The sequence below is a fragment of the Notamacropus eugenii genome, chromosome 6, assembly GCF_028372415.1.
Source record: "Notamacropus eugenii isolate mMacEug1 chromosome 6, mMacEug1.pri_v2, whole genome shotgun sequence".
Taxonomy (NCBI): domain Eukaryota; kingdom Metazoa; phylum Chordata; class Mammalia; order Diprotodontia; family Macropodidae; genus Notamacropus; species Notamacropus eugenii.
This window is the reverse complement of record NC_092877.1, coordinates 389415411-389431506: the sequence shown is the minus strand read 5'-3', so window position 1 is coordinate 389431506 and position 16096 is coordinate 389415411. Positions and strand designations below refer to the sequence as shown.

The following is a 16096-nucleotide window of genomic DNA, read 5'->3' as shown; positions in this document are numbered from 1 at the left end:
TCTTATCTTAAACCTTCTTTCTGTCCCTGAACAGATTCCTTCCTCCTCCCACTCACAGCTTGCTTCTCTCTCCCTGCTCTGCTTTGCTCTCTCTCTGCTCCTGCTTTCTCCCTCTCTTCAACTTGGGCAAGCTCCTCCCAGTGTGAGCTCCGTGTAACCCAGGCCATATGTGACCACAGGGCTATTAATGGATGGGGAAGCTCTTCCTATTCTATCAACATTGCACGGTCCCTTCCAGGAGCTTACCCTGTCGTGTCCCTCTTCCACAACTACAGTTACTGGTGCCTACAAACATGTCTATTTAGATCTACACTTTAAAAAAGAAAGAAAAGCCTTCTCTTGACTCTGTTATTCCTTTAAACTTTTATCAATTGTTTCTTTTTAATACTACACTTTCTCGGGGTTACGAGCATCCCTTTTTAAGTGTTATCAATGCTGTTATGTTTTTTTAATCATATTCATTTTCTGATATCTTTCTTCTCATAGAATTTTTTCTTATAATAAAGAAAAATAAGCAAAACTTTAGCAGTACAGTTATCGCATCTGTGCTTGTCACATTTGACATATATAGCTACCTTACCCTTTCTTGGAGAAGAGATGGGGTTCTTATATCCTGGGATCAGTATTGGTCTGTGCATTTAATTGGAGTCCAGCCATCTTTCTGTGGTATTTTAATTTACATTACAGTGTCGTATTTATTGTTTTTCTGGTTCTGGTTGCTTTGAATATTAGTTCATATAAGTCTTCCATCATGGTTTAACGGTTCACAACTTGATGGATATCACTTTGTTTTCAGTTTTTATTATCACAAGAGTACTGCTATAGACATTTTAGGATATGTAGAATCTTTCTGTGTTTGACTTCTTTTGAATTATTTAGTAGAGTAGTAGGATTGCTAGATGCAACTATGTAAATACCAACAATCTCTTAACTACTATATCCACTAGTAATTTTTCAGTTCCAATCCCCCTTTTTCCAGTTTTTGGCAATATTGATGAACAGTCTTCCTAGAAATTTTCTCCCTTGGCTTCCATGTCCCTGCTGTTTCTTGGTTTCCTTTGTGTTTGTATCCTTGGGTCGATCATCATTCATCTTCCCCCTCTTGAGTGTGGTTGTCCTTTGAGGCTGAATTCTGTACCCTTTTCTCTGCATTTGATTTCTTTCAATATTCTGTTCTGCTCCCATAGGTTTCATTATCAGTATACAGATGACTCCCCAAGCCAGCCCTAATATTTCTGCTGAACTCTAGTTCCACCTTGCCAACTACCTGCTAGATATCTCCATTAAGATGCCCATAGGCATCTCAAATTCAGCATATGCAGAACAGAATTGCCCCTTCTTTAGTTACCAAGTAATACCACAGTAGCCATCATGTCTCTTCCTTTCTTAGTCATTCAACTAACATTTTTTAAGCTCCTGATTATGTACCAGACACTGGGGATATATAAAAAAATGAAAATAATTCCTGGCCTCTAGGAGTTTACATTAGAAGGGATGGAAGGCAATGTGTACATGTAAGTAAAATATAAATATATACCAAACTCAACATAAGAGGTCACTAGGAAAGTCATGCTGTAGGAATTGTCACTAGATCTGAGCTACGATTAAACTAAAAGGCAAATGAGAAGAGGCAGAGTATTCGGGGCTTAAGGAAGAGAGCTAGATGGTGGGATGTTGTGTTTAGGGAATGTGGAATAGACTGCTTTGGCTGGAATGTTCAGTGCATAAAGAGGAGCATAATAATCCTGGAAAAGTAAGTGGCCCAAGGCAGAGCCTTGGAGGGCACTCATTTTTAGGAAGTGGGAGAAGGATGGTGAGAATTATCTTCTACATCCACCTTTCTTCTGAACTTCTTTTAGATAAATGGTACAACCCTTACAGTCACCCAGGTTTACCACTGAAAAGTCATCTTTATATCTTCACTCTCCTTATTCCACATATTTTGCCAAATTCCAAGTCTTATGGGTTCTACCTTCAGAACACTTCTCACATCCAGCCCCTCCTTTGTGCTCAAATCACCATCACCTTAATTCAGGCCTTCCTCACCTCTCACAATACCCTGCTTTTTAGTCTTCTTTTTTTAAGTCTCTCCCCTCTAAAATCCATCTTCCACATAACTGCTGAAGTGATTTTCAAAGCATAGATTTGACCATCTTACTTCTTGTTGAGAAAACTTCACTGGTTCTGTATTATCTCTAAGATAAAAATCAAATGGCAATTAAAAGCCCTTCACAACCTGAGTCCAACCTACTTTTGCAGCCTTAGGTCCAGCCAGACTAATGTTCTTGCTTACACATTTCCCTTTCCTTTCCAAGTGTCTTTGAACAGGCTGTTTACTGAAGTGAGGCTGGCAACCTGCACAGCCTTCCCTCATTCAAAACAAAGTCAAGTGCAAGTCATGTCATTATTTCTCCGATGGCATGGTCTTCTTCTGCAACAAAGGAAGAACACACTTCCCTGAATGTAAAGTGAACTCCTTTCATCACTTCTACCACAGAGAATCCCTGACTTCAATAGCTTCCTTCAGAGTTGTTCAAGGACTACTTCCTACAGGAGACCTTTTCCAAACTCTCTTCCTTCATTCCCCAGTTGTTCAAATGCAAAATGTATGCTTGCCAAAAAGACTGTTTTATGAAGAACTCACATGGGGCAGGTGATCACATGGTGGCCAGAAGAAGCAATACAAGGACACTCTCAAGAACTTTGGATTTGATTGTGCAGCGTGGAAACACTGGCACAGGACCACTCAGCATGGTGTGCCCACATAAGAAAAGGTGCTTTGCTCTTTGAGCAAAGCAGAATTGAGACAGCACGAAATAAACGCATGATGTGCAAATTTGGGATAACCACCCCAAATATTCATATGGACTATCTGTGCCCAACCTGTGGTAGAGCATTCTGAGCTCATATTGGTCTGATCAGCCACAGTCAGAGACACTGAAATTTCACTTTACAATGGTGAGGTCATTTTGGTCCTCTTTGAAGAGGAAGGACAACAACCATCTCCAGTCACCCTGATGTTTATCTGGCCACTGGACCCAGATGGTTTCTGAGGAGAAGGTAAGGCTTATGTGCTTGCACAGCCCTCCCTCAGTTAAATCCAATTCACTTGCAAGTCATGGCATCATGGCAATTCACATGGCATTACTTTCTGGATGTAATGATCCTCTCTGAGAATGAAAGACAAACAACAACCTGTGAGTAGTCCCAAGCTACCCATCGAGGACTCAACTGGCCAGGTCCAGTTAGGCAATGCAGGTCCTTGCTTTCTTCCTTCGGTTCCCCTCCCTTCCCCTCCCTCCATCCACATAGAGTATCATAACCTTACCTACTAGTACTCTGCCCAAAGAAATGTAAATTTTGATGGCTGAAACCTAGCAAGATATCTTGGGGTTTGTAGGCTAGATTTCTTTCTTAAAGGCCATGCCTTAAAGCCAGTTCACTCTGGCTCTCCTGGATTCGCCAAAAAAAGGTCCAAGCCAAGCCCCACTTGGTCATTGTTTGGACCCTGATTGGCTCAGAGTGAATGTGAATAGCAATTGTTTCTGTTTTGGCCAAAAACCCTGAGTGTCTTTCCCTCCCAGATTGTTTTGTTTTTGGCAAGATAAGAGAGGTCATTCTTTGTTCCCATAAAAGCTTTCTATAGTTGGATTCTTTCTCCTTTGTTTGCCTCTGCATTTTTTGAGGTAATAGCTTGATTTTTGTAATCATCTCTAGCCCTGGCATATGGGAGATGGTGCCTCTTGCCCCAAATCTTCAGATCTCTCTTCTAGCCTGGAACCAAAACCAAACCTCCAACCTCCTGTGAGTACCCACTTCCAAAGGCTTTTAGCTCCACTGCTTCTGCACTCACCGGGCCTGTACTGGTTCCTTCTTGCCCCAGCCTTGCTTCGCAGAACTGCTGGATCTGGCTTTCCTTCTCAGCAGAGGTTCCCTTAATCTTCCCAAGCCCAGATGTCCAACTCCTCTCATTGTCCAGGGGATAAAGTTTCTGTGGCTTGGACTGAGGCAGCCTCCCAAACCAAGTAAGCCCAGAGCTTGCTGCTTGGTTTTATTGTGGAGCCTTACCTGAAGGTATTTACTCTTCAATGGGACAAAACTTCTTCCTGGGATTTTTCTTCTGATCTCAAATTGTCCAAGAAGACCCTGGTTGTGCCCTTATTCTTATTTTTACCCACACTATGTTTGGCCTAAGGTACTATTTTATCTCTTTTGTAGGGGGAAATCTCGAGTGCTTGTAATTTTCTGACCCGCTGTGCCATTTTCCCAGAATCCTCTCCCAGAATTTTCTAAAATCCATAGTTAGTAGATGAAAACTTAGTATATCTTGTGGACCTGAAAATTTGTTTAAAAAGGCCAACAGGCTGAATGCATATTGTATATTCCCTTAAAGCTAGAGGTTACATGGCCATGGCACCAGAAGGAAATCTCTGACTGACTAGTGCAATAATTGTCAGGCTTAAATCTATTTTAGGACAATCCAAGGGTGTCTGTGTCTCTCAGATTTATGGTCTCTATATATGTTTAACCATTCCATGAGAAAGGAATTTTCTTAATTGAATATAATAACAGTTGACAAAGTTTCTATTGAAATTACCACCCAGCATATCTGTGTTTTCTTTACCATTAACATGCCATAGCATAGTATATGTGCACAAAATATTAAGATACAGAAAAAGTCACATTATTCAAGATAGTGTCCTGGGTTAAGGGTCTCACAAAGTATGCTAAGTCAGCCCCATGTGGCCTTGTTGACATAAGAAGAGGTATTTGAATTTACTTCAGAGAACAAAGAGACTGTTAGGTCCAGGCTTTTCTTCTGATTGATTAATTCAAGCTCTGGCTCTTATTAGAGTCGAAAAATGATAATAAGTACTATCAACCTTAAGATATTTTTGAATGGCTTGATTTTTGAATAACTTGATTAGAAGCTTCTTATAAAACCACCTCTTCTTTTTGTTTTCCAGGTTGGCAAATAAACAAGACAAAGAAGAGGCTTTAGCAGAAACAGATTTAATTGAACGTTTATCACTCGAAAAACTTGTCAATGAGCAAAAATGTCTCTGTCAGATAGTAAGTTTCTCCATCCCTCATTCTGACTTTCCTAATTATTTTTTGAATAACTTTATTTTTATGAAAAATGATAGTCCCTTCAGACAAATGTCATTATGTAGACACTGTAATTTGACAAATCATGTTTTCTCTGGGTCTGTACTTCTAGGTGTTGATAAATGCCATAATCTTTATTTTCAGTTAAATTAACTTTTGCAATCTGTCACATCAATATTATAATTTTTTTAATTTAATTTTTCACTGGTATAGAAATTTTAACCATACCACATAAGTATGCTATACTTTGTACTAACTGTCATGTAGAGAGGAAACAAAATTGTAAATATAGTTGTGGAGCAGTCACCAATCTATGCTGGTAGTAAAGTTTCCTTTCATCAAGGTCTCTGTATTAATGAAATCACAGTTGTAGAAAAGTATTGATTAAAAATAGACTCTATCTGTCTATCTACCTATTTGTCTGTCTTTCTATCTATCTGTAGCATTGCAAATCACATAAATTGGATCCAGTAATTAAGTATTATAAAATGAATTGAGGCTTTCAGGCAGTTTCCACAAGAGTTTCACTCTTGCCCTGAGATATCCCAAATACTGTCTGTGACACATGACTGACATATAAGAAAAGCCCTCAGGAGGTTGCCAGTAGCAGAGTGTGTGTGTGTGTGTGTGTGTGTGTGTTCATGCCAGTAAAGCTTAGTTCATTTTTTAAATTAAAAAGAAATGTAAGTAGAAGTTATAATATTTTTCCCACATTCCAGTAGATTGACATGCCCCAAATCAAAGATCTAGATCACTGATCCATTGTAATGTTTGTTGTTATAAATAGCATGTGAAAGTTGTCAAAATAAAACGTGTCCCAAAATAGTCTAAAAATAGTCCAACATAGTCTAAAGTTATTAAAACTACATTAAGTCTTTTGGACTTCTTGTATTTCAGTTTGTTTATGTGCAGATAGATTAGTGGTGATGATAATAATTATAATAGCTGATGTGTACGTTGTGGTTTAAAGTTGGTAAAATATATTACTTACATTTGATTAACCTGATATAGTGGATAACGTGCTAGACTGAGAATCAGGAATCCTGCCTGGGTGATTATGAACAAATCACTTCACCTTTCTGGTTTTCATTTTTCTTATCCGCAAAATTAGCAGTTGGGACTAAATTCATGAGCCTCTAAGCAGTACATTTTGCAAGTTAAATGCAAAGATAAACTCTTTTTTTTAATTTTAGACTCGTGCAGTTATCTTGTACAGGTATTTTGAGACAGCTGTCTTAATATGGCTGAATGTCTTATATTCTGTGATTAAATAAGGTTAATAAAACAGTTGTTTACCTTGTTTTTAGGAACGTTGTTCAGCAGTCTTGGGCTTTGGGAAGAAAATTGACAAGTCTATAAAAAAAAGTCTTTGGTGGTTGCTGTGTAGCATTGCAGAAGACTTCGATGCCTTAAATGATCGTGTCAAAAAAGACACAATTGCTCAACACGTTTTTCAGGAAATAGAGAAAATGGAACGAGCTGAGCGAGTGAAGAAGCTGCAAAGAGAAAGGTACTGACTAACTAAAGTGTATGGCCAAATGCATCCCGTGTCTAAAGTGCTAAAATTGTGGGAGTAATTTATATTTGTTATTTTTATCCATTCAGTTTCCTCTTTCTGTATGAAGAGAGTTCATTGGTAAGAATCTGTTATTTCTGTGGATCTTTTACACCTGCAAGTTTGGATGATATATTTGTAAAACTCCTTGTAATATTATACAGTTATCATTATTATACAAATATTATGTTGTAGGCAAATTTACACAAAGAACATCTTTCTTTTGCTTAGAAGCCTTCATCCTCAGAATTTTACAATTTTATCTATCCTCCTTGTCAACTTTGAGCAAAAGTGGACTTTCAAAGGAATTGTTAAGACCAAAATCTGTTTGTCTACTTTTCTTTTGTGGAAGGTTAAGAAAAGTTGCCTTCTTTTTTTTTTTTTTTTAAATCTAATCAGGAACAATTTAATGAAATAAGTAAAAATACAAGAGAACATAGATGATGTTCATATGCAGTTTTCTAAATCAGCATATGGCCTACAGGGATCCTCATGTACATTTCAGTAGCTCCTGTTTCTATCAAAATTTGACATAACTTCCTTAAAGGAATTAGGGGTATCCAGTCTCTGTGCCACTGGCTCCAGCCCCCCCATACTCTAGATCAGTTTTATTGCTTAACAGTCAGATAAGCTTTTACAAATGAATATTTACTTCAATGCTATAGTAAGGACAAGCATATTAACATACCCTGCAAAACCTAGAGGAAGAAGGATAATCACCCCAACATTAACTAAGTCTTTGTGACAGGGTAAAGGGAACATAATGAGCACATTTAGGGTTATGAGACCCTTAACCCGAGACACTATCTTGAATAATTTGCCTTTTTCTGTATCTTAATATTTTGTGCACATATACTGTGCTATGGCATGTTAACGGTAAAGAAAACACAGATTTCCTGGGTCATAATTTCAATTGAAACTTTGACAACTCCGTCAATTAAAGCACCATATGCCAGACGCTGTACTAAACACTTAACAAATATTATCTCATTTAGTAGGGAGGGGATTAGGTATGCTGCTGAGCCTAGCTCCTATTTAGAACAGCACTACCAAATCCCAGGTCAAAGACTTAAGCCCCTTGTACTCTAGGGTCAGTCAAATCTCCCTTGTTGAGCTGGCTGAATTTTTTTTTTTTGTATTTAAATTTATTTATTTAAGTTTTCAATATTCATTTTCAAAAAATTTTGAGTTCCAAATTTTCTCCCCATTTCTCCCCTCCCCCCACCCCAAAACACCATGCATTCTAATTACCTCTACACCAATCTGCCCTCCCTTCTAACATCCCTCCCTTCCCTTATCCCCATCTTCTCTTTTGTCCTGTAGGGCAAGATAACTTTCTATACCCCATTACCTGTATTTCTTATTTCCTGGTTGTATGCAAGAACAGTACTCAGCAGTTGGTCCTAAAACTTTGAGTTCCAACTTCTCTTCCTCTCTGCCTCCCCACCCATCCCCATTGGGAAGGCAAGCAATTCAATATAGACCATATCTGTGTATTTTGCAAATGACCTCCATAATAGTTGTGTTGTGTAACACTAACTATATTTCCCTCCATCCCATCCTGCTCCTTATTTCTTCTGTTCTCTTTTTTGATCCTGTCGCTCCCCAAGAATGTTGACTTCTAATTGCTCCCTGCTCTTACTGCCCTCCCTTCCATCATCCCCCCTACCCTACTTATCCCCTTTTCCCCCACTTTCCTGTATTGTAAGATAGGTTTTCATACCAAAATGAGTGTGTATTTTATTCCTTCCTTTAATTGAATGTGATGAGAGTGAGCTTCATGTTTTTTCTCTCACCTCCCCCCTTTTTCCCTCCACTGAAAAGTCTTTTACTTGCCTCTTTTATGAGAGATAATTTGTCCCATTCCATTTCTCCCTTTCTCCTCCCAATATATTTCTCTCTCACCCCTTAATTTCATTTTTTTAAGATATGATCCCATCCTATTCAATTCACCCTGTGCACTCTGTCTGTATGTGTGTGTATGCATGTGTGTGTGTAATCCCACCAACTACCCAGATACTGAAAAAAGTTTCAAGAGTTATAAATATTGTCTTTCCATGTAGGAATGTAAACAGTTCAACTTTAGTAAGTCCGTTATGACTTCTCTTTGCTGTTTACCTTTTCATGCTTCTCTTCATTCTTGTGTTTGAAAGTCAAATTTTCTTTTCAGCTCTGGTCTTTTCATCAAGAACGCTTGAAAGTCCTCTATTTCATTGAAAGACCAATTTTTCCCCTAAAGTATTATACTCAGTTTTGCTGGGTAGGTGATTCTTGGTTTTAGTCCTAGTTCCTTTGACTTCTGGAATATCCTATTCCACGCCCTTTGATCCCTTAATATAGAAGCTGCTAGATCTTGTCTTATCCTGATTGTATTTCCACAAAACTTGAATTGTTTCTTTCTAGCTGCTTGCAATATTTTCTCCTTGACCTAGGAACTCTGGAATTTGGCCACAATGTTTCTAGAAGTTTCTTTTTTTGGATCTCTTTCAGAAGGTGATTGGTGGAATCTTTCAATATTTATTTTGCCCCCTGGTTCTAGAAAATCAGGGCAGTTTTCCTTGAAAATTTCGTGAAAGATAGGGCTTTTTTTGATCATGGCTTTCAGGTAGTCCCATAATTTTTAAATTGTCTCTCCTGGATCTATTTTCCAGGTCAGTTGTTTTTCCAATGAGATATTTCACATTCTCTTCCATTTTTTCATTCTTTTGGTTTTGTTTTGTAATTTCTTGGTTTCTCATAAAGTCATTAGCCTCCATCTGTTCCATTCTAATTTTTAAAGAACGATTCTCTTCAGTGAGCTTTTGCACCTCTTTTTCCATTTGGCTACTTCTGCTTTTTAAAGCATTCTTCTCCTCATTGGCTTTTTGAACCTCTTTTGCCAATTGAGTTAGCCTATTTTTCAAGGTGTTCTTTTCTTCAGCATTTTTTTGGGTCTCCTTTAGCAAGGTGTTGACCAGCTTTTCATGCTTTTCTTGCATCTCTCTCATTTCTCTTCCCATTTTTTCCTCCACCTCTCTTACTTGATTTTAAAATCCTTTTTGAGCTCTTCCGTGGCCTGAGACCATTGAATATTTATTTTTGGTGTTTGGGATGCAGAAGCCTTGACTTTTATGTCTTTCCCTGATGGTAAGCATTGATCTTCCTCATCCGAAAGGATGGGAGAAGATATCTGTTCACCAAGAAAGTAACCTTCTATAGTCTTATTTTTTTTGCCTTTTTTGGGCATTTTTCCAACCAGTTACTTGACTTTTGGGTCCTTTGTCAAGAGTAGGGTATACTCTGGGAATCTGTAAGATCTTAGTTCCTCCAATGTGGCACAATCAAGTGTGTGCACTGCTTTGGGATAAGGCAGAGATTTTTGTGCCCAGAATCTTAGCAGTTTCCTCTATACAGTGCTGAGGTAATAATCAGCTCCTCAGTGCTCCCACGGATTTTACAATCTAACAATGGATGTGGGTTGCTGTAGGGGCTGCGGTAGGAACTGCTGCCGCTGCCCCATGTGGCCTCTATGGCCACTGCCTAAGTCCAGAGCTATGGGAAGGCCCTTCTCCCTTCCTAGCCAGCTGAAAAAACCCCATCACTGACCTTTGGCAACTGTGTGTTGAGGGATCTGCAAACCCACTGCTGCTGCTGTGACTTGAGATTCCACCCTGAGGGGTCCTCCTCTCAGAGCCGTGCACGCACGTGACCAAGGCTAGGCTGGGCTCTGTTCCACGTTTGGTGCAACAGATGTTTCCCATGGGCCTTTCAGGTCATCTTGGGCTGGAAATTTCTTCCACTCTGTTGTTCTCCACTTCTGCTGATCCAAAATTTGTTGAGTCCCTCTCTATAGGTGTTTTATGGGCTATGTGGGGAGAGCCTGCATATGTGTGTCTTTCTACTCTGCCATCTTAGCTCCCCTCAAAAAGTTGCATTCTTCAAAAAAAATTGCCTGAATGAAAACATTTAAGGTTTAAGTTGTTAAATGCTTGGTTAAAAATTAATCATGTATTTTTATTTTTAAATAATGTACCACCGTAAACATAGGTTGAAATTTAAAATATGAATACATAGTTTATATAGTATTCCTGCATTTAACCTGTGCCTCTCTGTCTCTTGATGTCAACAGGAGAAAGGAAGAAGCAATTGTTCTCTCCTTACTTACTAAATAATAACCTTTTTCAAGAAGGTGGCGCGTAGTTTGCATGGACCAGAAAAGGCATGGTAGAGACTGTGATAGGGGTAGGGCTACTGGGTTATGATTCTCCTAGGCATTGGCCAGAAACCAGGAAAGACGAGTTTTGACCATGGGGAAACAGATCCATGTTTTTCACAGTCTATGTTAATAATATTCTCTAGGGATCATTTTTCCCGTAAGCCACATGTAGATTTGATCTTTAGGAAGAAATATTTGTAGAGCATTGATTTATTAATTTTCCTTTTCCTAAGACAGTCAGGAATGAAGTAATGTCCTTACTGTCTTCAGGGAAAATTAGGTTTTATCATTTTACTATTGATAAATACCTTAATCATGAGAATATTAGTTTCCATAAAAATCTTGAATTATTTTGGCATTAATTAAGCTGTTTTGTGTATTCCAATTTTTAAACCTTGAAAGTTGTATTGTTTTAAAAGTACAAAACAACAGTAATACATATGGAGTAAACTTGGACAAGTTCTTTCACTGAGATTCCTTGAGTCTCTTCTTTTTCATGTTGTACACAAAGCAAGCATTTCAATGCACAATTTTTATGAAAAAAATTAGTAATTGTTTCAAAGTATTTTTATTCTTTCTTTCCAAGAAACTGCAGGCACTTAGTAGGCAACTTTCTCTATAACTCTCCTATATTTTTTCCTTTCCTGCTTCCGCATTCAGACCCCATCATACTTGTGTTCCAAGGCCCCTTTTAACAAGCAGAGTCTTTATAATTAACAATATGTAGGTGTAAATTTGTGAGTGATACAGAAACTTTTCATTTCCTAAAATTTACTCTCATTGATCTAGTAACTCATTTCCAGTATATTTTGAAAACAAAATACTGCTGTTAATGTTGTGTTCATAGATATACTTGCTTATATTTTTTAAATGACTGCTAAATAAATAACTTGAAAATTGAGTTCAAATTAAGGTGAAGCATGAAAGGTTACATTAGTCATGTTTTCATCATTATGTGTTTAAGCATTAGAAGTTTTCGGCTATGAGCCTTAGTTTCATTATTTTTTTATGATCCAGGGTTAATTAAATTTTTTTTTTGGAGGGGAGAAGGCATGGCAATTGGAGTCAAGTGATTTACCCAAGGACACACAGTGTTAAGTGTCTGGGGCCAAATTTGAGTTCAGGTATTCCTGACTCCAGGAGGAATCAGTGTGCCACCTAGCTGCCCCTTAGTAAATGTTTAAATGTTCTTTATTATATTTCTGCTTGTTTTGTTTCAGGAAATGTTAATTACCTTTCCCTTTCTATCATTTCCTGTATATCACAGACATGATGAATAGGCCATCGATAGCTGTTTCCTGAAGCGCTGCTTTATTTTATTTACATGACACATAAAGCACAGCTATCATGAATGGTGCATCTTTTTCTGTTTCTTTTTCTGTCTTTTAAATATGTAAGCAAATTCTGTCTGTAGGTGTGCATGCTCTCTATTTTTACACAGATATATTCAAGAAAAAGTCAGGAAATTGAGGTCAAAGGAATGATTATCTAGCGTATCATACTGTGTATGTCAAGCATATATGTTATATATGTAAAACATCAGTTATGTCATAGAGAAGAATATAAATGATTTGGGGGGAAACAGTTATTTGCATCTTACATACTAATGCTAATGCAGACTTTTTAGGGGGGTGGGGAAATTAGTAAACGAACTATTGTCAGTTGGAATAGATAGTAATTTTTAAAAACATTCATAAGGTTGAAAGTCAGTCAAGTCACACTTCAGTTGAAAAATAATTAGTCCATCAACATGCATTTGTTAAAAAAAACTGCTATTTGCTATGTACTATAGTAGATGCTGGGACAGATAGACAAAACCAAACAATCCCTTAAATTGTCAAGGGACTTACATTCTTGTGAGGGAAACAACCTGTGTACATATAATACACATATGCATAACATATACATATGTAAACACATGTCATACTCAAAGTAATTTTAGTAGAGTACTTGCAGTTAGGGTAACCAGAAAATGCCTCATACACAACATGTTGAGCTTAGCTACAAAGAAAACCTGGGATTCTAAAAGGCAGAGGTGAGGAGGAATGGGTTTTCAGCCTGGATATCAGCCTGTTCAAGAGTAGGGAAAGAGGAGAGAGGCCATCACATGGTTGAGGCTAGAAGAATATTTGAAGGCCTGAAAGATGATCAGAGGTCAGTTACAAATAATATTTATGTAGAATTGTTCGCAATTAAAAAATTAACTTATTTGCAAGTTACTTAAAATAAATTAAGACTTTTAAATAAAAGATTTTTTTCTTCTTCATCTAACAGAGAACAGAAGGAAAGAGAGCAGGTGGAGAGAGAGCGTGTTACAGAGCATCCTGAATTTGACAGAAATGATTCTGACAGGGATTCTGATCAATTTGTTGTCAGCCCTTTTCAGCCCATAAATGTAGTCGTTCTCGAGGTATGTATGATGATCTGTGCAATTTTTGTTTTTAAGCTGAAGTTCATAGGAAGTGTTTAGAGAAACATTGAAGGAAAGCCAGAGAAATAGTTACCAAGAAACACCAAATGGATCTGATGGATGAATAACCAATATGATTTTCTCCCTTGGTGCAGAGATAGGGTGGTGTAAGTGAATAGAGAGCTGGTCTCAAAGCCAGGAAGACCTAGTCTTATCTGACATATAATGGCTGTGTGACTCTGGGCAAGTCACTTAACTTTTATGTATTCAGGCAACTCTGAATGATTCTGAGTAGCAGAGAAGGTGCTGCTCTGCATTGGCAGAAGAAGTTCCTTCCTCAGTGGGAGATCTCTATACCAATGAAATAAATTACAAGTTCTGAACCTATTCCCTCTCTCTGTGGATGTGGAAAGCATAGTGGCCAGAGATGAGAATGAACTGAAGCAAAATGAGGCTGTGAACGTAATGAATATAAACTGCTGCCATCGTTTCTTACGTTTCAGAATTGTTATTCTTGTTAGGACATTTATTCTTAAGTGTTATGTCTCTTCTTTCCCTGTGTCTTGATGCTGTTATCTCATTGTGCTAATATATAAATCCATTTTAGAATTTATCAATTGTTTTCTGACCACTTTCTAAGTGCATTGTAAAGTGTTCTAAGTTACCATACACACTCCTGTGTCTCAGTATCAGTTGCCTAAGATTTTTACCAAAATTAATTTATAGATTGAATTCTTAGTTGAGCGTGTGTGTGTCTGTGTGACATCTCTTAGGACTGAGAGCTCACCTGACCTTTGCACATCTCAAGAACTCCTTAACCGTACCAGCTCCTGGGCTTATATTCCGTTACCTGGGGGACTGCTTATATGACTAAGTTGTTGCTTCTGCCAATCCTCCTCATTGCTTCGTTACAGTTTCCCATTGGGCAGCAGGTAATGATCGATTCTTCCCAGTAACTGCCCTTGCTGAGATGGGAAGGCAGTTTACAAAGGAAGATATTGCACATATTAGTTTTCATAGAATATTCAGTTCTTCAGAGACCAGAGATTTTACTGTATTTTCTATTGCTTCAGTTACCTTTCTTTAATGGAGTTGCTATTTGAAAGGATGAGTACAATAAAATAGCCTTAGTAACATTTCTCTTACATGTGTTCATTTTTTGGTCATTTGAAAATGTTGCAGAAAAGGAATAATTGAAGCATTATTCTGTACTTTGACACAGATATTTATTTTGTATGAGGAACTTGTAAATGATAGCCTCTGTATGCTGTGGTAAATGTTTTCATAAGCAATATTCCAATAAATTGCCCATACAGAGTAGAGAGTGCCATGATACATCCCATAAGGCATGCTACATCTTACAGTGTAAAGAAGAAAAACGTTACTGGAGAACATGGTGAACTAGGCTCCATGTTAAAAATTCAGGATTAAGTATTGATATGATGAAATTGCGCATGTATGTTTATAATAACAAGTTTTAGTAGATCAGGCCTGCACAACCTGTAGTCAGGCCTGTAGTGGATCATACATTAAAAAAGGAAAATATGCATCTTATTTTTTAGGTTGTAAAACCTCTAAATTCTCTTTACATACATTGAAGTAGTTCTGAGTTTTATTTTTATGACATGACTTTTACTCTCTAAAACTTTGTTTAAAAAAGTCTATCAAACAGCTAATATTCTTTCAAAACTGTTGTAATGAAAGAAAAAGTACATAGGATTTTATTTTCGCTTTCTTGGGTTATATTGTAGCAATGTGGAGTCTTTTTTTTGCTTTCTTGTTTCTTGAAATATATCAGCATTTTTAAAAGACTCCAATTTTACTTTTGTTCTCCATGGTTATTTTACAGCTTAGACTTTGACTTTAGACTTTGAAACTATACCAGACACATTGTGGTAGTAAAGATGCTATGCTTTGTTTTTGTTAGAGTGAAAAAAGAAGGCAGAGGACGGCTAATGATACGAAGAGACTTCTGAAACCTAGCACTGAACAGGAGCAATTTGATGCACCGACCTGTGTCACGAGCAGCAGCCCCAAAAGCACCGGTCAGGAGTTCATAAACCCTCGTAATTCGGTGTCATTGACACAGTTTGTAGACAAAGAAACTGCAACACAACAGTCCTCGCAACGCTCGCAGTCAGGTGGTAGCTTATTTGCTCGTTTGTTTGTTTTTGAGCTTTTTCTTGGTGCACTCTTTTCTCCCTCTTAGTAACATTACAAGCCACGTTCCAAAAGCACTCTTATACTTAGGCTCACTTCGTGTTACTCAACAATGCCTAGCTGAAAGTGAACCAACCATTTTTCCTCCTGTATGATGCTAAAATGACTAGCTGACATTTTCGTTTTCTTTTTTAATTGGTTGTTGGTTTGTCTAACATTATAAACCAGTTGTTTTGGTGTCCTAGAGAAACAGTCCCTCTCCAAGTTACTGATGTATTTCTGTGATATTTAAGATTGCCATGAGTAAATTATCAGTACTTCGTTGGCTCCTACCATTAATCAAGTAACGGATGTTTGTTGAGCAACTACCATGTGAAAGACACTGTGCTAGACATTGGGGGGCCCAAAAACTGAAATGAAACTGTCTCTTGTTTCATAGAGTTTACATTCTATCTTGGGAGGCCTACAAGCATATACAAAATAAATCCAGAGTAATTTGGAAAGGACCAGAGAAGTGAGAAAAGCCACAATAGCTGGAGAGAACAGGGAAGGTTTTCATATTGAAGGTGTGGCTTTAACTGAGCTCTGACGGAAACTAGGGATTTGGCAGAGAAAAAGAAAGAGGCCATTCTAGCCATAGAGGGCAGCCTGTACAAAGGCATAGAGA

The 16096-nt window shown here is 37.7% G+C and overlaps 1 protein-coding gene across 2 annotated transcripts in view; it reads left to right on the top strand.

Annotated features, from left to right (window-relative positions):
* Positions 1 to 16096, top strand: part of LOC140510428 (ADP-ribosylation factor-like protein 13B) — a 49938-nt gene that overhangs the window by 11777 nt on the left and 22065 nt on the right. For both annotated transcript variants that reach the window (XM_072619074.1, XM_072619075.1), the window contains exons 4-7: positions 4968 to 5073; positions 6417 to 6619; positions 13134 to 13269; positions 15197 to 15410. In XM_072619074.1, the coding sequence (XP_072475175.1) occupies positions 4968 to 5073; positions 6417 to 6619; positions 13134 to 13269; positions 15197 to 15410 (659 nt within the window). The remainder of the gene's footprint in view (positions 1 to 4967; positions 5074 to 6416; positions 6620 to 13133; positions 13270 to 15196; positions 15411 to 16096) is intronic.